The sequence below is a fragment of the Phalacrocorax carbo genome, chromosome 25 (assembly GCF_963921805.1).
Source record: "Phalacrocorax carbo chromosome 25, bPhaCar2.1, whole genome shotgun sequence".
Lineage (NCBI taxonomy): Eukaryota > Metazoa > Chordata > Aves > Suliformes > Phalacrocoracidae > Phalacrocorax > Phalacrocorax carbo.
In genome coordinates, this window is record NC_087537.1 from 4,621,547 (window position 1) to 4,648,155 (window position 26,609).

General features: G+C 48.1%; 1 protein-coding gene across 1 annotated transcript; it reads right to left on the bottom strand.

Moving 5' to 3' along the window:
* Positions 1-1,193: 1,193 nt before the first annotated feature.
* On the bottom strand, positions 1,194-16,015 carry METTL2A (methyltransferase 2A, tRNA N3-cytidine). Its single transcript, XM_064473418.1, has 9 exons — positions 15,869-16,015; positions 13,997-14,088; positions 9,637-9,998; positions 8,205-8,254; positions 7,665-7,725; positions 6,352-6,491; positions 5,450-5,556; positions 5,175-5,240; positions 1,194-3,836 (listed from the first exon to the last, which is right to left on the bottom strand). Exons 1-9 carry the CDS (start codon positions 15,955-15,957, stop codon positions 3,685-3,687), a joined length of 1,119 nt encoding a protein of 372 aa, XP_064329488.1. The 5' UTR covers positions 15,958-16,015; the 3' UTR covers positions 1,194-3,684.
* Between the last annotated feature and the right edge of the window lie 10,594 nt (positions 16,016-26,609).

A 26,609-nucleotide genomic window follows, 5' to 3' on the forward strand; every position in this document is an offset into this window, starting at 1 on the left:
CCCACTTTCCTGTGCTGTCAGAAAGATCCTGAGAAAACTCCAATTTTCAGTGGAATTTACAATTTATCTAGTTTTGAAGTGACGGTATCAGAAATACTCCCCATCCTCTTGTTCTCTTTACCTGCCCTGTTCCCTTCCTGCCTCCCAGTTTCTAGCCGATCCGTGAAATCAGGATGCTGGGAGAGGAACAATGTACCTGGGGAGGCAAAGGGTTCTTTGCCATTCACTGGAACCCTCAGCATCATGGCTGCACCGAAAGCCTTTTTGAAGACTAGTTCTGGCTCAGCCCAAGTCGCAGGCTTGATGTCATAATCCCTACATGAAAGGGTTATGCAAAGGGTCAGAATAGGTGATGATAAAGTCCCCTTCCAGCCAAAACAATCTACGAACCTCCAAGGAAATCCACCATCCTCTGGCAAGAGCCAGGACCAGACTTTCCAAAGCGTAACAATGTCTGGCTCCAGAATCGCAGGGGCAGCGCCTCTGAAGAGCTATGAAATCATCTCTTCTGCTTGGGAGGTTCGACAAGCTACGTTGGCATTGCCCGTCAGCCACAGACCACAAGACTGGAATGCTGGGAACAAAACCAGAGCAGATACGTTCAGAATGGCTTTAAAGCTAATGTTACACTGCTAAAAAGGAAGGGGGGTGGGGGAAAAAGAAAAGAAAAAATTAAAGGCACTTAACCTGACTTTTCCATGCAGTGAAATGAATTCGGAGATTTCCTTTGAACATGCCAGAAAGCTGTTGTGCAACCCAGCCTGCTCAGCAGGCCCAAGGTGGGCATGGCAGAAGCTGCTGCAAGTCAGGACCAAGGTACCTGAGCAGAGCTGTGTGGGAGGCAAGGCCCGCAGTCACAGGAGAGCAGCAGCTTCAGAGAGAACGGGAGCTGGCGGAGATTAATGAAGGAAGCTCACACAGTATGTCTGTAGGAGGCCTGGCTCAATTCAAGGCCATTAACTTGTTCTTTTCTGAACACCATCAAGAAGACTGGAAACAAAAGCATGTCTGCCCAGCATGGCTCGTGTCGAGCCATAATACTCCAGCAGAAATGAAGAGCATTAAGAAAGGCAAAGAGCCCCTTCAACGGCTGCAGGCTCACAGGGCTGCAAGTTTTTGCATGAAGCCCAAGTCAAAACCAGGCAGGCAACTGGGATGTAGCCTTGAAAGAAGAAACACATAAATTACTAGCATTATTTTCTCCCATTCAGGAGTTTAAATTTAAAGGGGAGTCCATCAACTTTAAATAAATCATGTTTATAATTAAAAACATATTTTCCTGCGCTGCTTACAAGCCTTTGGATGAATAATAAGGCATTTTTCAAATTACTTTAATTCACAATAATTATGCTGCTTGTTTACCCCAGTCAATAATTTTTCTTCCAGGAAGATAAAGCTGTCCCAGGAGGAGGTCTCCCTCCGGGGACCAAGAGGAAAAGGACCCCAGGGAACCGCCTAAGGCACGAGTAACACATGGGAGGTCTTTCACTGAAAGCGACAGAGCTGGTTACATGAGTCAGGTCACGTCGAACACTCACAGGACTTCTTTTGCTAAGCCTGTCTCTTTGCCTGGGTAAGATGGGAAGACACAAGCTTGCTCAGCTCCTAGAGGCCTTGAGCTGTGTTTTGCCTAGACCTTGCCTGAGGTACCGACCTTGCCAGGGAACCAGACTTTGTAGATTTAGCATGAAAACATAGCAGTGACTGCACAGCTTCTGGGTTGGGTCAGGCTTGTTCCTGGCAGAAGCCAAATGTGCTTAGAAAGAAAGAAGCCTTATCTCCTCCTATTTCATTCGCAGACACTGGCGAGTCTCTCAGTCCTTTAGAAAATATAGTACAGCAAATTGCACAAGAATTCTCTTCCCAGTTATTTGATTCCCTTTCAACATTATTTAAAAGAGCTAAATATATATATATAGATATGAAAAGCAATGGTGCGTTTCCATCCTTGCCCCAGCATTGCAGCCTGCCTTTGTGGTGTGAAGATTTGCTGGGTCACCTTTCCACAGGGAGGGCTGAAATGTCCTGACACGGAAGCCTTTGGGTAGCAGACATACTAACGCCTGCAGGGTGACACAGCGACATGGAAGTTATCAACTGATCATGCTGCCACATGCCCAGCAGAGAGAATTACTACGGCCCCTTCCACCGCTTTACAAATCAGGGTCCTCCTGGTTTGACTCTCCAGGACTCCTGCAGGCTCCCCGATGACAGCAATGACATTTCCTCATCCGTTTACCCTTTCTCTTCTGTTTCAAGACAGCAGTTATTTCATAACCTACATATCTCTATAGTTGACAGTTATTCTTAGGCAACAGTAAGCTACAAATACAAGTGTTTAGCTAACAAAACATACATGCTTCGTGTAGCAGAACTGCCCATCAGCCAGCAGTGCGCACACAATAGACCTTGCTGCTTCATGAACTAGACCAAGGTGGGAAATATCAGCCAAGGCTTTCCCTTGAGAGCAGGCACTAGCAAGTCTCATGATAACAGAAGAGGAAAAAACTGTAGTTACCTAACGGTGGCCCAAATCCTTCAGATCAGGCACGCAGAAGCATGCCAGTCTCTGTGGAAGCCTGATTTATATTAATCAAATCAGCACTGAAAAGCATTACCACAAAATTTATTCTAATACCTGTTGTACCACACCCTAAAAATAACAAAAGAAAACAAGCTGAGATAAAATATATTTGTGGGGAAATGCCTTCAGAAAGCCACAAAGTTGGCTTCCTCTAAGAAATTAAACTAGCATGGTAGACATTCTTCAGATTTCTTATCACAGACAGGTGTCTTGCCTACTTGGGTTTAGCACACCCCCATAACAGGGCAGTGCAGTTCGTGACCTGGGGGCTGCAGCCAGCAATAACAGCTTCTCACTCTTCAAGCAGAAAAAGGTAATTCTGCGTAAATCCTGGTCCCGCAAGCTGCTCATGATACTCTGCACTCTGGAGATGCCCCAAAACTGGTATCAGCCCCAAATCTTTGAAAACCTGAAGCCTACCTAACATGAATTTGTAGCACCTGAGCTACAGTGTTAGCTCCCTAGGTGAACATCCTTCCACGGGCAGCGAGAGCAAGGTAGCATAATCTGCTTTCTCCACAGGTTATCTGCACGTCACGAGGCATCCACGGGAAAGGTGGCACAGGGAATCTAGCATGCTCTCAGTTCCTGCCCTCAATCAATGTATTTTATCTTGTGGATTTGCACAAACCTGAATGACCAGAAGAGAGCTGCGTGAGCTAGGCTGGCTAAGGGATTCACGTTAGGGCTAGCGACCGGTTGCAGAGAAGAGCAGATTTACCCTTTGCATGGTTTTTGTTCCCAAGACGAGAGTACACAACACAGATGTAAGGTTGAAGCTCTTCCTTCTGTTTCATGTGGAAATCCAGAGTAAGAGTGACTCACTAGTCAGCTTGCTCAGCTGCTGTAAGACAGGATGACCACTTCTTAAGTTGTTAAAACCACAAATAATTTTAAAACTTCAGACCAGTAGCAAGACATCTAAATTACAGCTTGGTCTCCTCTTAGAGAATTTGTCCTTAGCAAAACTCACTTGAAGTGATGCTAGGCACTGTAAAAGGCACTGAGGTCCCGTGTGCGCTGAACTCTACATCTCACCAGGAGGAGACACTGCACATGGCCATGAAGAGGCTCGAACCTAAAAAGCATGTCCCGTTCCCTCACAGCTGCGGGGCGGCAGGCTTGCGGTATTTGCACTGGATCCACACTCGATACATCGTCATTTGTTTCCCGCGGTTCACTTGCAATCGCCGATCAACCAGATTCTGGATTTTCTCCAGCCCAGCTGTCGTGAAGAGTTCATCTAATTCATCTGGAAGCAGAGAGAAGGAGATTGACGATGCCATAGCTTTCATTTAACTGATACCTGCTCACACTGAGGGCTAAACTATGCTGAAAGGTATGCCAGAGGCAACTCACGGTCTCACTCTGGCTGGGAAACGCAAAGATCAGACAGGACTTAACTACTCTGCTTTGGGGGGATTAAGATCACAGCTGCTCTAATTTCCCTTGAGTTTACCTTCTACCAAGGAAGGAAAGAATTATTTGGAGGACAACTAGAATTAGAGAGACCTGACAAAGAGAAAACAGCAGCAGTTTCAGACACGGGTAATGCCTCTGGTAACCGATTAAGGGAGCATCTTCTGGCGAGTAGGGACAGATCCATTCCTTCCCCCTCCAGAGGAATTTCAGAGTTTGAAAGAGCAAAGAACGGGATCAGACCTACGCTTTTAAATGGTGGCAATGAGATCTGTGCTGCATAGGCTGGAGGGGAACAGGATGCATTAGGGTTAAGTTTGGGAAAAAAAATTCTTAAAAAAACCACACCCTGTTGGGGCCCAATCAAAGCACCAGGAGCCCCCGAGGCTGCAACACTTAACACTGGCAGGTATTCCTGACCAAGAAATAAGTATCGCAGTGTCCCAGTGCGCTGGCCCTGGGCAAAGCCAGATGGAGCCCCGCTGAGCAGCAGAGCGCTTGTTCAACTGCAGCCTGGGAGCATGTGATTTGTATGGAGTTTCTGTAGAAAAGGGCCAACAGGTCCCAGCTTGTGCTCTTTTATCAGATGCTTGCCATCATGAAGCGTTTGCCAAACACGCATTAAACGTCAATTTTCTTGTGACAAACAAGACTTGTGCCGTGGGGAAGGGAACAGTTTGTTGCAGTTGTGCCGCTGCTCTAAAACTGACCACGCAGAGGGGCCTGCGGTGGAAGTGAGTGGAGGTGCAGTTGGTGATAAGCAGGGAGAACACAACCCCAAGCAGCAGCAGAACTGGAGAGCCTGCCTCAGCTCTGTGCTGAACCACGCCCTTCTTCTCTCCTCATCGGAGAGCAGTAAAGTCCCTTCAAGTGGTGTCTGTCTCACTCCGTCCTCCACGAGCAACAAGGTTCAATGAGAGCTCGTCCAATCCCACCCCTCCCAGCGTACCCAACATACCAGTCTTCCTCTAACAGGATTTTCCACAAAGGAACTCACCATGCCATATTCGCATCAGCAAGTGACAAGCCCAGGTACCCGTGCAATTGGGAGATGCTTAACATTTCACACTGCTCCAAGAGAGACAGGCTGGAAAGAGCTAGTGGAAAAACTTGAGGGCACAGGGACAAAAAGAGGTGAGGAGAGTCAGAGGGATGTTTTCTAGCCTCCTACCTTGTGTGAAGAAGTAGACTCTGGTGCCATCACCTCTCACATAGAAGTTATCAGACAGACATTGACCTGAGGGCGAGAGGGATTTAAACAGTTACCAGCTATCATTTAAAAATCAACAACTGCCACCCAACTGCACGTTAAGGCAAGAGGCACTTCTCCCAGCACCTGCTATTAACGGGAATTAATGAGCCACCTCCTAAACAGGGCAGTCAGTACTCCAGAGAAGCATCATCTATTAGTGAACTGGCAAGACTCCCCAAGGGAAAAGAAAATACCTTTCTTAAACCGAAGCTGGGCCAGATCGTAACGGCCATAATCTCGTAACAAAATCATTCCTCCTGGTTTCAGAAGGCGACTCAGACGGTTAACAATGCACTGCATCCTGAGGGAAGAACAAAACAAGTACTCATCATTCTGCAAAATGATGCTCGTTTCCTTAGCCTACTTTCCAAAAAGAAGGTACAAAGTTTTATATATGTTTCAACTTCATATAAAGAGCTACTAAAAGCTAGCACTTTTCTGAGCTCTCTCAGCCTTAGGTGCGTTGATTTTGTTTGGCTGTCTTATTTCTGACACTCCTTGATTCTGCTTTTTTTTTCTACAACGATAACCTATCCTGCCACAGTGCAGATTAACTGCTCTCTCTTACGAATTACAAAAGTATCTCCACTGGTTTCTGTAAAACAAAAAATAAGTGAACTTGGAAAATGCTGTAAAATAAACCAAAGGGAACAAGAGATGCTAGCGTAGGCTGTTACACACTGTCACACTAAGATCACAGAACTTTCCTTAACTGTTTTCTGAACCCGTTCCCTGCCTTCTTGCCACCTCCCATAGGAGAAATTCACTTAGCCTTTGAGCCCTAAAATCTAGCAGCATACTTTCCACGAGTGGGTGCTGAGTGCTCAGTGTGGCTGGGATTCAGAACAGGTGAGCACCTGTGAGTGCAGCAAGACGTCACCTAAAGCCATTGAGCACTTCCAGATCACACCTATCCTGTACCAGAATTTGTCACAACAGAAGGTACCTGTGAATTTCATTTTCAGAGGCTTAATGGAAAAGCGGACCAGTCACAGAACAAACTTTAATTTCCCTTGATGTGAGGAGATCTACTACTAAAGAACTCCAGTTGTACATGCATTATCTTCTGCAACCAGAAGGAATTATTAAAACTTACTTCTCTGGGAGAATCGCTGAGAGGACAAAGATAAGAATAACAACGTCAAGACTCTCGTCTGGCATTGGGAAAGGACTTTGGTCATTGCATAGGTCATGGACAAATGCAAAGCAGCGCGAAGAATCATATTCCACGTTGTTCTGTATTTAAGGGGAGAGAAATCAGAGCATTAGCAGCAGACCCTGATCTCAGCATTATCTGGACATGGGAGCATTTTAACTTTCACATAATGAAGTGGTATGTCCAGGGATCTGTTTCGGCCTCACTGGACTGAGGCAGATGGGGTCAGGTAGGTTTCCTGGTCAGGCAAGGAACTGGGGCGAAACATGAGAAATAAACACACATGGGAGATTTACACAGAGCTTTGGACTTGTTACCAGACAACCAGGCCTGCCAAACACCCAAAACGAGACCGAGGAATTATTGCAATTTTAAGGTCAGATTTTCCGCTAATAGTGGTGAGAAGCGAGGGGTTTATGCTGTTTAACTGGAAATCTTTGCAAAGGAGAGTGTTGGGGCCCCTCTCGGCATCACTGAAATCAATATTCATTTCAACTACGAGCAGACTACTCCCTATACCCCAAACATCAAACCTGGCTGCCTAAAGTTGTGCTCTTAAAAATCATATTTAGACTTCTAAAAGAAGTTGTATATTTTTCTAAAGCTGCTCCTACAGACTGCAGTAGCCTCTATAAACAGGGCTTGTGTCAGATAAGAGGATGAAATGGCATGCTGCCTCTGCTGCTGTGCTCCCCGTCTCATCTCACGAAGCGACTGATTACATTTGATACCTCATATATTCTCAGTCCTGTTCTGACCTGAAATTTGTTAGCAGTATTTGTCCTTTGATTAAATCCCAGCCTCCTGCTCCACAGACAACAGTATCCCTCCTTAGCTGTCTGTGCAGAAGCAATCAGACCACGTTCACAGAACTGCCGTGACAGTAACACACGCACAAACCAAACCCAGCTTCAGTTCCTGTTAAAATATAGCCTGAATGTTTTAAAGGTTCAGCAGTTACTCAACTGAAAGAGCACTGGATTTAGAAAAGTACTGCCAACTACAGGGGAAAGAAAGTCCGGCTGACTTCTCTGCTGCCAATGTCACATTTTGAGAACTCCAACTTCCCTCATTTCTACAATCTTTGATGGCTCGTTTTCCTGATTTACCAGTACAAGGGTCAGCATCAGGGCTAGCTAAAAAAAGAAAGCTGCCAACACAGCTAGACAGCCAGTGGCAGCTGTGATGTATTTGTGTTAATGTGCAATTGGCACCATGAATTTCCTACCTTCGTAAGTCACCACTGAGTTTACCTGGACAAGATCCACGGCTGTTGTAGAAAAATCACAGCAATAAACAAAAAGGCCTGGGTCGCTGAAATAAATAAAAGAAACTATCATCATTCATATAAAGGTGCTCTGCAGGAATTCAGAAGTGTCTCAAATGCACAGAACACAGAATTGGGAGCCAGAAATTCTGGGCTTTAGTCTATCTCTGTCAATAACGCCTTGTGCAAAATCTGGTGGATCATGCTGCTCCTTTGTGCCTCAGGTGTTCTCATGTGGATCTGACTGCTTACTTTTCCTTCCGGAAAAGGAGAGGCGCTAAGGCCTGTATGAAAGTGCTTTCAGAATGAGACATGTAAACTCGCACCATGTTTCGCTGGTTTCATTCTAAGACCAAAGATTTCTAAGCGCAAAACATAATCATTTGGAGTTGCAGATGGCAAAGGTACCATTGGCATCTGGCCTTTCGCTGAGATTGTCTAAACTAAAACCACATGCAACACTTTTCCAGTTGTTTTTCAGAGGCTGGTATATCATGCAGGTAAAAACCTACTGAGAACTACTTACTTGTTGGTTTGTAAAATCGGGAAGACTGTATTTCCAGCACCACAGCCAACCTGCACACACAAAGCAGACGTACAATAGTGAAAATAATTTCTCCAGCATGTCCCGTGCAGTGAATTTCAGATCATCTCTCTGCAGCCATGGAACAAAGCGCAACTCACGAGTAACAACCGAGCACAGCAGTGACCACTTCTAAGTCTCACTGCAAGATCTGAATACGTTCAGCTCTGAGGAGCAGGCTTACATGCAAGCATTTGTAGGAAACCATTAAGCCATTTCTCACAGAAATCTTACTAACAAGCTATATATTGTTACTCTTTTGAAAACTTATTGCTGGAATCCCAAGCATAACAACCAGTATGAGTCACCGAAGCATTGGCAAAGGCTACGGGTTTGTTGCATGCAGTTCCAGAGAAAATCAGAGCAATGGAGAAAGAAGTTTGCTTTACTGTAATTACATCCTGCTGTTTCAGAGTTTCCTTCACTAGAGGGCTCTTCCTCAAGTTACATCTAGGCCTACAACGATTCTGCCTTATTATTCCTTCTACTTGTTCCCATTTAAAGAGAAGATGGCTCACACAGCTGATTTGGGGGAATTTGCCTCTGAATGTTTAAGGAATCAGTAAAATCAAAACAGACTGAGCAGAAAATACCACTGCTGGCTTGCAGTGACAGATATTACTGAAAGTACTCGGGTGAGACAGGAAAGCCACAATGACCCAAGAACATCAGAGTCTGAGAAAGTCTCAAAGCCTCAGATTAAATAAAAGAAATTGTAAGGACGGTTCATATTGACTCCCCCTGGAAAGGTGGAACTTCCATAGAACATGAAGCATTCAACAAAAACAGTGACATCTACAGTGAACAAACCAGAGGTGGCAGAGCAAAGGTCATTACCAGCTGTCAGGCGTCTAATATTTGGAAGTTCTGCAGACTTTTCTGGGACAAACCCTGTATCAATCTGAGATTCCCCGTTATTTCATGGGCCAAAAGGAACAAACCATTTGGTTTTTTGACATCTTTACATTCTTGGTTTCACTGTTTTGTTTCACACCTCCTAAGGCAAACAAGAGCCAGCACAAACATGCAAAACATAAATAACAAGCTAAAGCTTTATACAGACAAGTAAAACAAGCAGCTTCTTCAAAAGATTACTTTTAAACGCTTGTTTCAACATCTGATAGTAATAGTTTGTCTTTTAGACTCGGAAGCTTCTTACGGTGTTTGTGCTCTGCCAATTCACAGTCTGAACCAAAAGAATCCCAACAGATTTAAGTCAGTTCTAAGCTGCCCTCTGTTTTTTGCATTTTACTGACTAAAGACAATAATCCCATTCACTTGCTGTTCACCAGTGACACATATTTTTATGTTCCAGTCACGCTAACACTGATACAGGGACTGTCTGATGCGTGGTGCTCTGTTTTACAGGTATTACCTCTAATATACGGTAAGATGCAGATGATCCTGGGTAATCTCCATCACTTTGGTTCAGCTCACTATGCTTCTGTGTAGCCAGCTCCTCTGTGCAGACCTGAGGTGTGCTTTTTATCAGGTTTAACTGATTCTCTGCCCGAGTTTCCAATGAACAATGTCCATTTTCACAGCTTCCCAGCCCTTCATTGCTGGATTCTTCTTCGTTACTAAATTCATGCACAGAATCCCCATTTTGACTTGGCTTCCTGTTAGGTGCCAGCTCAGGAAATTCAGTGAACAGCCAGTGCCTGTCCTTGAAGAAGCCATTTTCGTGGATTTTATAAAAGTCATCCCAGTACCTCTTAGCATTCACCTCATATTCCTCTGTGAACACAAACAAAAACGTCACCAGCAGTCAGGTCTGAAGGTCTCAGAGTTTTATCAGTTCAGACAGTGAGGGATCACTGCAGACATCTATTCAGCAATCTGCTTTAGTAAGTAAGGTTATTGATTGAAAATCACCTTTATTTAAATTGTGCCAACTCACATAAACAGCCTGCCTTTTTGCAGTCACTTTGTTAGGACTAAAAAATGGAAAAGAAAGGGAAACTATCTGTCTCCTGATAGGATTTAAAGGAAGCTGGCAACAGAAAAGGCCTCTTTGAAGGAGACTGGAATGAAGAAATCCAGGTTTTACTTCCATCTCTAACTTGTTCAGTTCACTGGAACAATTCGTTTGGAGCCTCATGACACTATGTGACAAGCCCTTACAACTTTCTCAGGAATTCTCTGACGTCTGCCTGCAGCTGAAGAGCTCCTGCCCAACACGCTACCCCTTTTTTCCGACGGAGAGACATAAAGATTAGTCAACTATGCAGGCTTGGCAGAAAGCTCAATTAGCATTTGCACAATACTCCCAAGATTACAGGACAGCACATTTTACACAAGTATTCCTAGAGTCCAGTCTACAGCACTTTGTTTTCCATAGTTCTGTGCATGTCAGAGCATCACACGTTATGAAAGGAAAACAACAGAGGGGAATCAACAGAAGCGACCACTGTCATTATAGTAATAGCAGAGAGCTAAGGTGGATAGACTGAAGATGATAAGAATCAACTTTAGCAGCAAGCATTATTTTCACACCAAATGGATACATTCCAGTAGCAGGATGAATATTACAGAAAGCTGGAAGAACTCTTACATAGCCATGATCTAATGAAATTCGAGTCACCCACAGAATTATTTCCACACACCTTCACAGATTTCAGATCAAGTACAGCCATAGGGGAACTATTTTTTCCATGGGAAGTTATGAATCCAGCTGGCTTCCTGAATTCTCATCAGTGTGATGAGTTCCCTGTCCTGGGAAATAAGAGCTAATTATAGCATCCCATGCTTGTAATCACCTAGAGGCATTAACATCCACAGCCAGAGATCCCAACTGCATTTCAATAACATGCAACTCCGTAGCCATCTTCAAACAGCAACAAGTGCATTACTGAATGCAAATGATTCTCCCACAATTAAAGGTGACGACTGTATGGGAGGATGGATAACCTCTCTCTAACATCTACTAAGAGTAGGGTTAAGAGAAAAAGCAGGCATCTTAAAATCGGCGATTAGTATTGTTATCTGAACTGCAGTTTATTTATTAGTCTTTCTGAAAAGCATACGAGTATGTTGTATGCTTACATACATATGCTTATATGCTTACCCTTATCCCTGTATCTGAAGGGAGATAGTAAAATGAACCAAAACCACCTGGAAAAACATGTAGCCTCAGCCATATATAGACAAAAATGGCTTTAACAAAGAACCAGAAGTCGGTCATATGTATATTTTTAGTAGGATCCATCCCTGAAGCACAAACAGTTATACATAAAAATAATCTCTTTACCTCAACTACAAGGATTTTCTCCTTTAAGAAGCCTTGTCCTTAAACCCCAAGCCAAAAGAAATTCTAATGTCTGATATTAGATGACAGCAGTAAGTTTGCACCACGGTCTCACCGTAGCTCCAAGTAAGCAGGGTCAAGTCAGTTTGCTGTTTGCACAGGAGAACTCAATGACTGCTGCTGTCAGGGGAAGAAGCGTTACTGATTCATACCCTGGCGCACTCCTTCCTGAACTGTCACTTCTTCCATGTACTGGTAGGGATATGCAAGGCTGCTGGGGCTGGAAATGCTCTTTCACCTAACAAAAATATAAAGTCCTGATTCCTGCTGGCCCCTAACAATCCCATGACAGTCTGACTGGGATTGCCTCACCTGAGGGGCCGGGCCAAAATTCCAGCCCTGGTTCTGGATCACCCACATTTTTGCCACAGTATAACGCTGACCAAGACCTTGTGCTCCTCCTGTGTTAAATTACTGTGAATTCTGTTGGATGCTACTGAACAGCTGATATGCTCCAACCCACAGGTATGGAAGCTTTATTTAAAGTTCATTTACCTCATAGCCTAGTGTTTTCAAAGCACTGGAATAAAGGATCAGTAACAATATAAATACAAGAAATCAAGGGCCAGCTGACAAAGATCATGCAAGAAACAGATTTAAAACAAAAAAGAGCATATTAATTTGTCACCCTGACTTCCGGCAGGGTGCCAGAAATGTTCATATAACACTTGCTTCAAGATCCTTGGTGCAGTATTAGCTCACGGGGACATCGGCCTGCTAACCAGATTCCTCCAGAAACCTTCCTGATAAGGACCCTTGACTTTTCTGCTTGTCTTTATAAGGACACCCCCAAAGCCAAGCCCATACTCACCCTTTCACGTTGCAGAAGTGCAAACAAAAGTAACTGTTCACAAAAGACAGGAAGAGAACCAGGGACCCCCTGAATTGCATGGGGGCTAATTATGGAGCCTCAAAAGGAAACCAAGAAACTCTTTCACTTCTTTCTTTGTTCCCAGCCGGGAGACACATCTTCGACATACCCCACAGAACTTCCCTCCTTCTTCGGAACAAATTCTGACAGCCCCAAGAAGTCCACAGAATAATACAGCCATAATGACCAATAGCCTGCCTTTGTTCTCCTGCCTGGACAAGACTGACTCTCAAAATACTAGACCCTTCAGGCGCATTTGGCTGGGCTGGCTTCCCTACGTTTCAGCCATCCCATTGTCTCCACACGCTTCCCACTGAATAGCAACCATCAAAATGTGACCGGCCTCCATTGTTCAGTCTGGGAAATACATCATGAAGACCTGACAAACTGCTCTAACAGTAAATTGCTCCACAATTTCATCGTTGTATATAGGTTCTCAAAGCATGACAGACAGCATCCATTAATGTTAACCAGATTTTAAAATGAACTCAACACAATGGGTATCACAATAGAAACTGCTGGATACTTCTGGGAATCCAAGAAATTAGGAGAGTTGCTCTTTGGTATAATTAAATTTGCTATTGTGAACACAACTGGAAGCTATATGGGAAGTGTCTCAATAGCTCCAATAGCGTTCAGCATCGCCCTACAGATGACACACTCAATTTAATTTGAACAAAAAGAGCAGATCCATCCTAGAACTCAGCAGGATATAACAAGATCATCATCAAAAAAGTCTTTTATCATACCAGAGAACAGGAAGCCATTTCACCACCATTTAAGGGACTGGACGATATCTAACAGGTGTGGAGGAAAGGCGCAATGTTAAACACCTCAGAACAGCTTCAACCATGTTACCTGACTAGAGCTGGGCACCTTTAGCTTGATTCAGATTCAGGTAAGCTTTGCATTTTGGATGTATAAATATCCTTTAAGCCAAGTTTGAGGAAATAAAAACTTAGGAATCTCTTTTCTGCCTCTCCGATGATAAACACTTCCATCAGGATAAAATAATTTTTCTTTGCTTCTGATTTAATCATTATCTTTCTGTTTGGCAGAGGTGAGTATGGACACTACTTTATTAGACCCTCTTAAGAGAAAAACCAAGCTTGCATTAGGGGCAGCTCCACAGCACGCAAGCAAACAAAAGCTTGCCTGTTAGAAGTTAAGCTTTAGAGAGCAAAAGCAAGCAGAGGAAATAAGACTAAATGAGGCTGTTGCTCTACACTGAAATAAGTTTGTTGGCAGGAATACTAACAAGTATTTAAACATACACAACATGAACAAAGAAGCTCAACACAAGATGACTCCTCCCAGCCAAGATCATTGCTGTTGCAGGATGAGTGTCTGGAGAAGGTGGAAAAGTCACAGAGTCAGTTAAGAACAGAGATTTCTCCTCCATTTTTCATTATCAACCACCGGGTAATGTATTTTGAATGATTCGGGAGATGAGGGGAAGGCAGAAATAAATGATGATGCATATGCAGCTCTGGCCAGGCTGCTCTGCTCTTGTATGAACAAGTTAAGACTCAGCATTACAACAGTATCCAAAAGTACCTTGTTTATCTTGCGGCAATAGCTGTGAGCTGTTCTCTTGAACTTTACTCCTGGCACTGGCTTCCTGCTCTTCTGACCACTCCACATTATCCCTGTTGTAAAAAATAAGATGAACTACTCAGCTGAGAATGGTAGGGCAAAGACAGAGAGAAAAGAGAAAGGTGTAGACAGCTCTCCAAATTGACAGCTCTGGAGCTGATCTCTAATTCTAGCTCAGCAGCAGTACAACAGCTATCGGCACGTACGGCTCCTGGTTCTGAATGAACTGCACTCATGGCATTACAAAAGATGTAACTAGAAGAGATCCCAGAGACATCAACTCTGTCCCCTAACCCTTTTCCCTGTTAGATGATCGGCCAAGTTTAGAGGAAATAAATCCTTACTATAAAACCACGAGGGTACTCAGCAAAAATAGGCCTCCTTAGAGAGGAGCTGACATTCTCACATGGTGGAATGTGCTTGTTCCTGCACAGGTGACAAGACAGGTAGCGCTTGCGTGCGTTTACTCAAGCAGGTCATCAACATGGGCAGTTTGATTTAGCTGCCTTAGAAAATGGTATCTTCCTTCTCAAGTTAAAACAAAAAAGGCAGTAAGGTTATTTGGAAGATAAAGTGTTATATTAGCATTAAATCCAATTATGATAAAAATATGCAGGAAGCTTTAAAGCATTAAGAACCTATTAGTAATTTAATTGTGCATACATAGTTGTGATTAAAGTGATTCACTTGACCTTTTTTCATTAAAATGTGAATGAAAAGCAGACTACAAGGATCAAGAAACCCTATTCTGGCCTCAGGAGGAATTAGTCTTTTGATATTAACTCACAAAACAGCCTTGACAGATGTCAAGACTGTAAAAAACTAGATTACTGGGAGTTTCTGCAGGGAAATGCTGTTGAGGATATGCCTTTGTAACATACCTTTGACATAGCATAGTCCCAAAATGACTGACAAGCTGATGCAAGCACATATTACTTTATTACAAACTAAACACACCCAATTCTTAACAGGGTATAGCAGCCAGAGACCAAAAGTGGACATGTTTATTTCAAAAATGCAACACACCTTCAGTTCCCAGCAGACTCAAGAACTTGGGTGCATAACATATCTTAAAACAATAAACGACCACCTGTTCCAAGCTAACCCCTAGCACGTTCTCACACTATTACAGCATCGTGTGACAGCAGACAAAATGATCCTTGTTCTGTGTTCAATTTATACATTAGTCACTAACGTACACAGATTGAATAGGTATAGAGATTTCTGAGAGCAGATACTTTAACTTTATTAACTATAGCAATGAAGCAATTGCTACAAAGTAAAGCAACGCATTCCCCTGAAACACCAAGGGAGCCTGAGGAATCCCGACTGCTTCGGGAGGGGGTGAGGACGCCTCAGGGAGCCCCGGGATTAGCATCCCCAAGCACCGGCCGAGCGGGGCAGGGCCCTCCCGCACCTCCGGGTCCTCCCGACACCCCCTGCCACGCCGGCACCTGAGGTGCGAGCCCCCCGCCCAGGCCCCCTGCGCTGCTTGGCCACTAGCCCCACGCCTACAGTCCCCCCGCGGCCCGCTCCGCCGGGCGCTCAGTGCCCGCAGCCGGGACCCCGCGGAGCGGAGGGGGGCAGCTCGGGGCTAACCGAAAGCCGCGTTACAAAGCGCCTCGCCACCGACCACCGGCAGGCCGGGGAGGCGAGGACCAGCCCCCCCCCCGCCCACCCCAAGCCCCACGGCCGGGCGCGGAGAGGCACTACAGAGCAGCAGGGCCCCGGAGCGCCTCGGCCAGCTCCCCAGGCCTCTCCGCGGCGGAGCAGCGAAGCGCCGGGGATCCGCAGCGGGCACCGAGGGGGCGAGGAGGTGGCGGCCACCCTCACCAGGCGTTGTGCTGGAAGAGGCGGGTGGGGTCGGTGAGAAAGCGCCTCCCGAAGGGCCGCCGCTGCGGCGCCTCCCTGGGCGCCGCCATGATGGGACGAGCGGCACCGGATCCGGAAGCACCACGCCCGCGGGCCGACCCGAAAGAGGACTAGCCAGGCGGCGCTGGTCACGTGAGGGGCGGTGTCGTCACGTGGTGGCGGGAGGCGCGCGGCCGGGCGGGGAGGGCGGTCGGTACCTCAGGGGGACGGCGGCGATAAACCCCCTTCTCCCGCCTTTTATGTCGTATTTCATACACCGGGGCGGGAGCAGGCCCGGCCTAAGCCGGCGTTGTCCAGCATGCGAGAAATTCAAGTTGAACTGAACGCTGTTCAAGAAGGACGGGGAGCTGTTTGAGCAAGTCCAGCGGAGAGCTACGGAGATGATCGGGGGCTGGAGCATCTCCCTTATGAGGAAACCTGGGTTTGTTCAGCCTGGAGAAGACTGAGGGGGGATCTTGTCAATCATAGAATCACAGAATGGTTTGTGTTGGAAGGGAGCTTTGGAGGCTATCCAGTCCAGCCCCCTGCAGTGAGCAGGGACAGCTTCAGCTAGATCAGGTTGGTCAGAGACCCTTCCAGCCTGGCCTTGAATGTTACTAGGAATGGGACCTCCACAACCTCCCTGGGCAACCTGTTCCAGCACTTCACCACCCTCATGGTAAAAAATTCCTTCCTTCTATCCAGTCTAAATCTACCCTCCTGTAGTTTAAAACTATTACCCCTTGTCCTGTCACAACAGGCCTTGCCAAAAAGGTTGCCCCTATAAGTAGTGGAAGGCTGCAATAAGGTCTCCCTGTAGCCTTCTCTTCTCTGGGCTGAACAACCCCAACTCTCTGAGCCTGGCCTCGTAGCAGAGCTGCTCCAGCCCTTGGAACATTTTTGTGGCCTCCTCTGGACCCGTTCCAACAGCTCTGTGTCCTCGTGCTGTGGGCTCCAGAGCTGGATGCAGCGCTGCAGGGGGGTCTCACCAGAGGGAAGTAGAGGGGCAGAATCACGTCCTCAATACTTACAAATAGCTGAAGGGTCAGTGTCAGGATGATGTGGCTGGACTCTTTTCAGAGGTGCCCAACGCCAGGCCAAGGGACAACGGGCACAAGCTGGAACACGGGAAGCTCCCCCTGAACATGAGGACAAACCCCTTCCCTGTGCGGGTGCCAGAGCAGGGGCACAGGCTGCCCAGAGAGGCTGTGGGGTCCCTTCCCTGGAGACATTCACCCCCTGCCTGGACACGGTCCTGTGCCCCTGCTCTGGGGGTGCCTGCTCCAGCAGGGGTGGGACGGGATGAGCTCCAGAGGTCCCTTCCAACCCCCGCCAGTCTGGGATTCTGTGACCTCTGGTGCCATGCAGGCACGGCCTTCACCCGACACCCGTCGCCATCCCCTGCCTTGCTGGCTGCTGCCTGCTTCTGTGGAGGTCGGCGGCTGTCACCAGCTCCCGGTGGGTGTTCCACGACCAGGAGTAGGTGCAGAAGGCGTGGTGGAAGCACTCGCTGCCTGTTTGCAGGCTGATCTGGCCCCTGCCGATATTCCACCATGGCTTCGGCAGGCTGTGGCGCTGGTGGAGGGCCGGGCTGTGCCTGTACTGCTTGCCTGCCTGCGCCTCTGGGAGGAGGAAGAGAAGTTGAAAGAGCAGGCAGAAGACTATGGAGGGAAAATCATACAGCTTTGCCCAGGTGGGAGCACGTGCTGTGTGCATACATACAAGACAAAAAGCAGCTGAGTGACAGGTTACGGTGCGGTGCTGGCAGGTTATAACCAATTCATGCTGACGATTAACAGTAATAAACAACTAAGCTATTATTATACCTCTGGTTTCATTTTTCCTTGCACTTATGACAAAATTGCTCTTTAATAGCTGTGTCTAGTTAAAGCATTCACCAGACAGTTAATGTATAGGTTACATGAGTGACCAGTCACGCTTAGTTCTGCTCTAATTGCAGTCCCCATATGACGAAGGATTACATCTTCCTTCTGCATTTGACACTCACTTGTGCTTGTGTCTTGCCCGGGCTGCCTGTTGTCAGATGATGCGTTGGGGTGTTCGACATTGACATCAGGGGAGCGTCTCCGCTTTCTGCGTTGAGCAGGAGGCTTGAGGGCAGCTGCCTGATTAAACAGAGCACGGGTTTTCAGGCTTGTCCCCACGCCTCTGTCAATAGTGTTACACAGCTGACGCATCCCTCGTGTCTCCCACCTCCTGCACCTGGTTTCTCTCATGGAAGAAGTGGCTCTGAAACGAAGCGGTTGGCTCATTCCACTGCCTCGCCACCTTCTCAAGCCTTGTTTTGGCTTTGCCAGTGTCATCACATTGTTCAGAATAAACATCAGTGGGAAGATGGGTACTTGGGCATAAGGGCTGCCTGAACTGGGCAAAGAAAATAGGAACCAGAGTCACTGATGCTATGGCAAACAGCCAGCTGCCTCCTGCCTCCTGGTTTGCCTCCTCTCACCGGGGAAGGACTCGGTCGTCCTGAATTCCTCGCTCCTCTGAACCACGAGTCACAGTAGTTGCCCTCTGGCATGCCCAGCATTAGCAGTCATAGATCCACAACGGCACCAGTGCCTTGGCTATGGTGTTCAGTGCTTAATCTGCAGCAACCCGTGGCATAGAGGTGCCTGTAGGCGTTGGGGTAACCCAGAGCTCACCCACCGCAAGATGCTTTGTAGTGGGGTGTTTACAGCAGCCACTTCTGGAGCAATTCCTTCACCCCGAAGATCCCCTGGAGCAGAACCTTCTCCAACTCTTTGATTTTGCTTCTTGACCTGGGAAGGTTTTGGGCTGGATGGACTCCCAGGATGAGCTCCCAGGGTCTGCTCCAGCTCTGTGTGCTATGATCCTCTTGGAAATTACCTTGGGAAAGGTTTGCTGGTGCAGGACTGACCCTGAGCCTTGCTGAACTTGATACCAGAAGCACCAATCCTCCACCTTCAGAGAAAGCCACGTGCCAGGAGGGAACAGAAGAAGCTGTGGCAAACACCCCAGTCTGGTCGTCACCCTTGTAGCTCCAGTGGCTTCCTTTTGGACAGAGTGGGAGTGACAGTGTGCAAGCCTTACCCTTGAGGTGCTCCACATAAGCTGCTGCCTCTTTTTTGTTCATGGCTGAGACGTGGGCAGGGCTTACTGTAGTGGTTTAGCCCCAGTCAGCAACCAAGCCCCACCCAGCCACTCGCTCACTGCCCCCAGGTGGAATGGGGAAAGAATTGGAAAAGTGAGAAAACTGCTGGATTGAGATAAAGACAGTTTAACAGGTAAAGCAAAAGCCACAAACAAGCACAGCAAAACAAGGGATTCCTTCACCCCTTCCCATGGGCAGGCGGGTGCTCAGCCATCCCCAGGACAGCAGGGCTCCGTCACACCTAACGGTGACTTGGGAAGGCAAACGCCATCACTCCCAACATCCCCCCCTTCCTCCTCCTCCCCCAGCTCTGTGTGCTGAGCGTGATGTCCTGTGGTGTGGGACATGCCTGGGGTCAGCTGGGGTCACTGTCCCGGCTGTGTCCCCTCCCAGCTCCTTGTGCACCTGGCAGAGCATGGGGAGCTGAAAAAGTCCTTGAGTAGTGTAAACACTACTTAACAACAACTAAAACATCTCTGCATTATCACCGCTGTTTTCAGCACAAATCCAAAACACAGCCCCGTCCCAGCTACTGTGAAGAAACTTAACTCTATCCCAGCCAAAACCAGGCCACTTACAAAGGAGGGCATAAGGTAAACTGTCCCTTTCTGAATTTGAGGACACTTGAGGAAGTCGCCATCCATCCAGACGTTTTGGCCAGCGCAGTCCCTAAGCTTCTGCTGGTAGTAACTAAAAGACAAGAGGGGTGTCATTGTCCCACAAAACAGAGCCCAAGGCTCCACTCAGCACTGGCTGCTCTGCACCCTCGTATCTGGAAAGACTGGGTATGTGAGGATATCTAAACTGCAGAGGTGTGTGATAGACACACGACGGCATTTACAACAGTGTCTCTGTAGAGCAGGTGCCTGAGCTGTGCAGGTGCTTTTGGGTGTCCACCCAGATATGAAACATTTCTGGAAATCTAGTCTTGGGGCCCCTGGGTTTTGTATATTTTGTTATATAAGGCACAAATATCCCAGTAAAACAGGGACCTCCCTTCTCCGTCTCACAGAGCTAAGGCAGCTCACCTGATAATCTGAAACAGAATTCTCCAGGCAGAGCTACCAACTCCACCAGCTTCAAGAAGACTTTGAAGAGCAGGATTCCTCTGGCACCGACAGAATTGAAGCTACCCGAGTCATTTTTCCCAGCGGCTGGAGAGTAGAAGAATGGTCAGAGCCATGACTGAGCCTTGTCTTACCTTCACAGAGCTCAAAGGGAGCAGAGACCCCAGCAGCCCCCAGTAAGATCTGGACAAGTTATGCCATGGGGATCCGTCCCCATTTTCTGCTGAGTGCTGGTTAGGTATCTAGCAGGGAGGACAAGTACCCTGCAGCTTATCATAAGCCAAAGAAGATAAGGCCTTCTACTCCTTCTGTGTCCCATCTTGTAAGAAAAGAGTTTGGCCTCTGCTCTTGCAGCCAGGGACGTCTGGACCAAATGCTGGATTCCTGCCCTTGTCCCTGAGAAGGGCAAGCACTACCATGGTCCTGCCCCACTGCTCTTCTCTGCCTCTTGGCCTGGGGGCAGGGCTAGCCCCTTGAGCTATCGCTGTCCTGTCTGAGTAGCCTTTGTCTCGTTGGGTCCCAGATGCTGATTTCTTGCTCAATACCGATTAGTCTGAGAATCAGGTAAATTCAGATATCTGGATGAGCAAGGCTTTTGCTGGAGTAGAATGTCTCTTACTTACATATTGTCTGGGCAAAACGCTTCTTGTCAGTAATGGTGTCCAGAAAGTCAGAGCAATCCACTGACCTGTCTCCTGCAGGCAGATGGCATCTCCATTAGCAAGGCAGTTTTTTTGCTGTAGTAGAAATTCTGGGGAGAGCAGCTCAGAGCTGGCGCTGGAGAAAGATTTGCTACTAAAATCTAAGGGTAGGAGAAATGCTGTTAAATCTTTCACATGTAACTGGGCTGTGCAACTTGATGCTTCCGCATGCATATAGAGGTCCAAGAAGTGTGATGTACTCCTGAAGGATAGCCACTGGTAAGTGCCAAACCACTGTTTAAAGTACAAGTACAGCCTCTGGCTCAGGAAACGTTTTGGTACAGCATTGCCCTGGGCTGGGAAGGCACATGGAGGAGGATTGCTTTGCACACGCAGAAATTGGCTCGGAACAACCCACAGGGGAGTAACGTGTGGTCTGGTGCACTCACCATCGCATCTGCACACACCAGCTCATTGTATGCCTCTTGACTGGTTAAGCTAATCCCCAGCTGCTTAGTGGTCATCTCCAGGCTGCCAAGTTTAATATGACCATCTGGGTCTTTGGAGAATAAGTTGAAAGCATCAGAGAATGCTGCAGGCAGGGAGAGGACGGTGGGTTACATGGGCCAGAGGGAGGCATTGTTTGGAAACAATGAACTATAACCACTGGAGATTTGGGACTGGGGTTGGGGCAGGTTGTTCCTTACTGCGGGGGCAAGGCATCTACCTCTGAACAGCTACCGAGGATGCAGGGGGTTTGGGGAATCTGGGCAGAGGGAGGGTGAGCCTGTATTTAATATGAGCTGCTGGGTCATGTGGTTGGTTTAGTTCTAGCTCTGTGCTCATGACCTTCAGTTATTTCCCTGTCAAAAAGGGTATTGATGCTTCCTTCAATCACTGGGTCCCCAAATCCCTGGGACAGGGGATTGTCCCTTCCTTTGTGTACTCCTGGTTATTGTCTCAGGAGGATCATGCAATGCCGCAGGACCAAGCTAAAGGTGAAACCACTCCTGGCCATGCTGGCAACACGCCTTCCAGGGGGGAAACCCATAACACGGTGACGTTACCTTTCCGTTGCTTCCTTGTCATGTTCTTTGCTGCTTTACACTCAATTTTCTGCTGAGGGATGCATGAGAGGTCCCTGCCACACGCACAGAGACATAGAGATGGACAGACTGACAACTGAGAGGCACGCACTGACAGGACACTGACGGATACAGAGCTCCTGATGATGGAGCTGAGCGAGCAAGGCAGGCGCCAGTCTTTCCCCCAGCCCTATGGGCCAGTGTTGGAAGGGCTGCCAGAGAAGAGCTCATCACCCAGCTCCATGCTCACAACGATGGAAGCGAAACACTGCGTGGCAGCTCGTGTTAACTGCTCAAGGCTGCATGGAAACGGTAATGGGATCTACGCTGCCTTCCCCAGTTCAAGCCAGCTCGGACAGGGCAAGTGTGGCCATGCTGGTGTGTGCGGGGAAGCAGAAACATCAGCCAGGAGGAAACAGCCCTAGAAACATCCCTTGGCTGCACTGCAACACTGGATGGCCAAGGCCTGTGACCCACAGCCCGTGCTGGGGCTGGTGCTCGGGAGCCCGGCCTGATCCACCGCCCGTGGCTGATACATTTCTTCTCTACACTGATAATGCCAACACGCGCAGCGCTCTAGGGGTGAGTGTGGAGGCAGGGTCCCTGCCCGTGATCGCATAACAGGCCAGGGACAGCAGTTCCACCCAAACAGCTTCCACCTTCACGTTCACCTGGTTGTCTCCTTTGGGAGGGGTTTTATCACCCTCTTCTCTGGCAGAGGCTTTGGTGTCACGCTGGTTTTGGGAGGAGAAACTTTTTCTGGATGTGGAAAGACAGTTAAGCAGAGGGTCTCATGGGCTTCCCTCCAGGCAGGACTCACAGCTGTAGCCATCACCAGGAGAGCATGAAGGACGCTGCGAAGACACCTGTCACTGTGTTGTGCTACCGCAGCATTAACCCACCGTCTCATCCTGTTCGCGGGCAGCAGGCTGTCCAGCAATGGAAATCCTGCGCCCTCCCAGCATTCCCTGTCCTCTGCTACAGGAGATGCCCTATGGCTAATTCACATCTTCCCACTTCAGCCTCTGATTGCCTATCCCACCGGTGGCGGACGTGAGGGGCAGTTTATTCCCCTTCCTCTGCCCTTCCACCCAGAGCGGTCAGCGCCTGGGACAGCAGGTAGCTCTGAGGCAAACTGCCACCTGCGGAGGTGACACTTCATGGACAAGCTGGTTTTCCTTTCTCTACCCCTTGAACATGGTGCATCATGTGTCAGTCGGCAACTGAACACCACGCAGCCGCTCAGTCTCCCCACCCCTGTGGGACAGGGGAGAGAATCGGAAGAGCAAAAGCACAAAAAAAACCCTTGTGGGTTGAGATAAGAACAGTTTAATAATTACAACAAAAATAATAATTATAATGATAATTATTATGATAATAACAATAATGATAATATAATAAAATGGAAAATAAAAAAAAAAAAAGAAAAAAACCCCAGAAACACAAACAACACAACCACTCACCACCCGCCGACCGATGCTGCTGGTCCCCGAGCCGCGATTGCTGCCTCCCCGCCCCGGCCAGCTCTCCCCAGGTAACACACTGGGCATGACGTTACATGATACGGAATATCCCTTTGGCCAGTTTGAATCTGCTCTCTCGGCTGTGCCCCCTCCCCTCCCGGCTCCTTGTGCCCCCGGCCGAGCAGGGGAAGCTGGAAAAGCCCTTGCCTAGCACAAGCACTGCCCAGCCACAGCCAAACCATCGGTGTGTTATCAATGTTGTTTTCATACTAAGCCCAAAGCACAGCACTGCACCAGCTGCAGGGAAGAAAGTTAACTCTGTCCCAGCTAAAACCATGACAATCATGGTAGCCAAAGGCTGACTAGCCACAGTGGGGAACTAACATCACACCAAAGTCTCTCTTGCAGGTACTGTCCTCCATCTGCTACTGCAGAACCTGGTTCGGCTGGTGGACACGCGGCCTCGCAGCTGTGGTCACAGCACCGCTGGCCTGTCGCCCCTGCAGCACGAAGGTCCCATGGTGCTGATGGCTGAAGACGCAGGCTCAGTTCCTGCTGTCACCCCAGAAGGTCTGTGAGACACTGGTCAAGGTGCTTTGGGCCATGTCCAGACTTTCAAGTCCCAAAGGAGATGCCTGAGGCTTGGCTAGACAAAACCTCGACCAGCCTGATCTAGTGCTGGCAATAACTGGCTCCACGTGGGAGGCTGGTGTGGAGGCCTCCAGAGGCTCCTTCCCACCAATATTTCTACGATTCTCTCACCACTTACTTTTGCCTCTTTCAGCTCCTCTGGGTTTGAATGGATCTGTGGGGTGGCCAGGATGGAGCCCTCACTGCTGACATCGACCTTGTCCTCTATGAAAATGAAAAAGCCCCTCTGAGCATTGTTTTCCTCCTAAACATGGGTGTTTTAGGTACCACCCTAAACACATCACCAAGGTGCTAGCACCTTCTATGCACAGCCAGGACATGGAGGGAGATTGGTTATATAAAAACAAGAGTGTTAGTAACATCTTTTGCCTTTCTCCAGCTCCACCCTCAGAGCATTTAAAATCTTTTCAGCACATTAGTGAAATTAATCTCTCCTGCGTGCAGGGAGGGGAAGAGCCCTGCCATCACTGTGACAAGGGGGAAGCAGAGTCAGATGAGGTGGCTTGCAGACAAATTGAGTCTTGAAACAAGAAGGGAAACAGAAGCTGGAGGGTGTCAAGTAAATCTTTGTCAGTCTCAAGCAGCCCATCCTACATCTGTTATTTCCCACCCTCGTGGCTCAGGAGTTGCGACACAGAGCGGGGAGCATGCTGAGAGCAGCGCCGTGCTTTGGTTTTTCCAGCAGCTTCAGCTTTGCTGTGTTAATCTCTGATGGCCCTGAACAATATTAGGGTTTCCGGTGGGAACGTGGAAAGTTGGACTGGGGTCAGCGTGTTTGAATCCTCGATGAGAAGTCGGAGTTTAACAGGGTTTCTCTTGGCGTGCTGTCCTCGGGAGCTTGGCTGCCCAGCACAAGTGCTGTGACTGCCATGTGTAATCGCACGTGTTAAGGAAGGCTAGTGAATATGGGAATTTGTGTGGCCTGTCTGGCTTTGGCGAGTCTGCACATGGCTGTACTGAACCCTGCGGCGAAGTTTTGGAAACCTGCTGCAGCTGCGGGTGTGTTGCTGGCTCTCACTGCACAGCTTCGCTACCAGCAGATTTGCAGTTCATTAAGATAGGTGGCCCCGGAGTTTTCTTCTGAAGAACTCTTGTCTAACCCCATTTGCTGTCATCTAGCAGCAACTTAGCTTATGGAGATCTTGCTCACCTTCTCCCAGTGGCGGTTGCTGGACTGTCCTCACTGCCTTTTAATGGATTCACTCGATTCACCTTCCCGTCAGCTGGGGGGGGAGAGCAGAGCTCAGCGTCAGTGGAAATAAGCAGCAGAGCGCACTGGGGACGAGATCCTAGTGCTGGACCCAGTGGCAGCTACTGCACAAGCTAGGGGATTTCCCAAAATTATGGTTAGAGCTTTCCTCCTTCCAAGTGAAGCCAGGATGGAGCCCTTGGGCAGGGTCAGGCATTGGACAAAGGGAAAGTTGAAAGCAAAAATGCTGGGGCTTGCTTCTCTGCACCGCCAGGAATCCAGACTGACTTCATTGGGCACAAACTCCTCTGACAGCATGAGGCCTCTGTGGGAACTGGGGTACTAAATCTGATGTACTCGAACCTGTTGAGACAGGGGAGGAGGATTTTACCACTAGAAGAGCAACTGAGTCCCTCACTACCAGACTTTCCTCCACATTTACACCACATGAATGGGAACCCACAGCGTTATTTTAAGGGGATCAATTACCTCATGTAGCTTCTGTGTTAACATCATGTCCTCACCATCTGACAAGCACCAGTACAGGCATGCAGAAGGCTTTTAACTAATCTGTTGGTTTCCAGAGATTGCTAGGCTTCCTTCAAGGAAAAAGACCTACCCTTACCTTCCATGTATCCTAAGGCTTCCAGCTTCTCCTTGCTGGTCAGGTGGACCTTGCTGGCCACGGAGCCCAGGACAGAGTCGAAGTCCTGGGTGTCACCTTTGTACCCTAAGGTAGGGCCTGGGCAGTTTTTGAACGAAGCAGGGTGTCTCGCCAGCAGCAGGGACGGGCTCTCCACGGAGATTTCAGGCCTTGGCAATGAGTGAAACGGCAGCCAGAGAGACACCATCCACAGCAGCCAGGCTTGGCACCTCCTGCGGCTCTGGGGTCAAGTGGGTCTCCACCACTTGGCTCCATCAGATCCCAGATTATCCACAGTGGCTGTGTTGTCTGTAACAAGAAAGTGTTGGAAACTTCCTCTGCATGCTGGCAGTCAGAGCAGAGAGACTTGGCAAAAAAAGGTTATTAATAGTAATAATAGAGACTCCTTTGCCTTTCACCTACCTTTTCCACCTCAGGATCTAAAGGACTGTAGCCACAATAATGCAGTGAAACTCCCTCCCCCCCAGGCAGGGTGGGATGCTGAGGCTAAGAAAGATTAAATTCCCTTTCCACAGCCATTCATCACCCATCACCTCCCTTCATGCTGCACCATGTGTAACACGCTCTAGACACAGCCCCCTTCTCCTTTGATACGCTGAGGGATGGCGTGTATATCTTGCCGAGACACACAGAGTTCACGCTCTGTCCCCTGTGCCAAATAATGCAAAGCAAAAATTCAACACAAGATTAAAGGAAAGAGAGAAGTGGAGAGAATTTAACCTCTGCTGAGTGCACGGCATATCCCACGCCAGCTGTGGGCCAAGCACAAGCTGCAGAGACCCAGCAGCCGCCCCGTGCTCCTGCCGCTGGGTTGCTGGCAGGAGAGG

Excerpts from the sequence above, each read along its gene's own strand:
- METTL2A (XM_064473418.1), bottom strand. The coding sequence starts at position 15,957 with ATGGCGGCGCCCAGGGAGGCGCCGCAGCGGCGGCCCTTCGGGAGGCGC. Across the intron at positions 9,999-13,996 it reads ATTGCCGCAAGATAAACAAG|AGGAATATGAGGTGAATGCT; the intron begins GTACTTTTGGAT and ends TTGTGTTCACAG. Across the intron at positions 5,241-5,449 it reads CCAGCTTCGGTTTAAGAAAG|GTCAATGTCTGTCTGATAAC; the intron begins GTATTTTCTTTT and ends TCTCGCCCTCAG.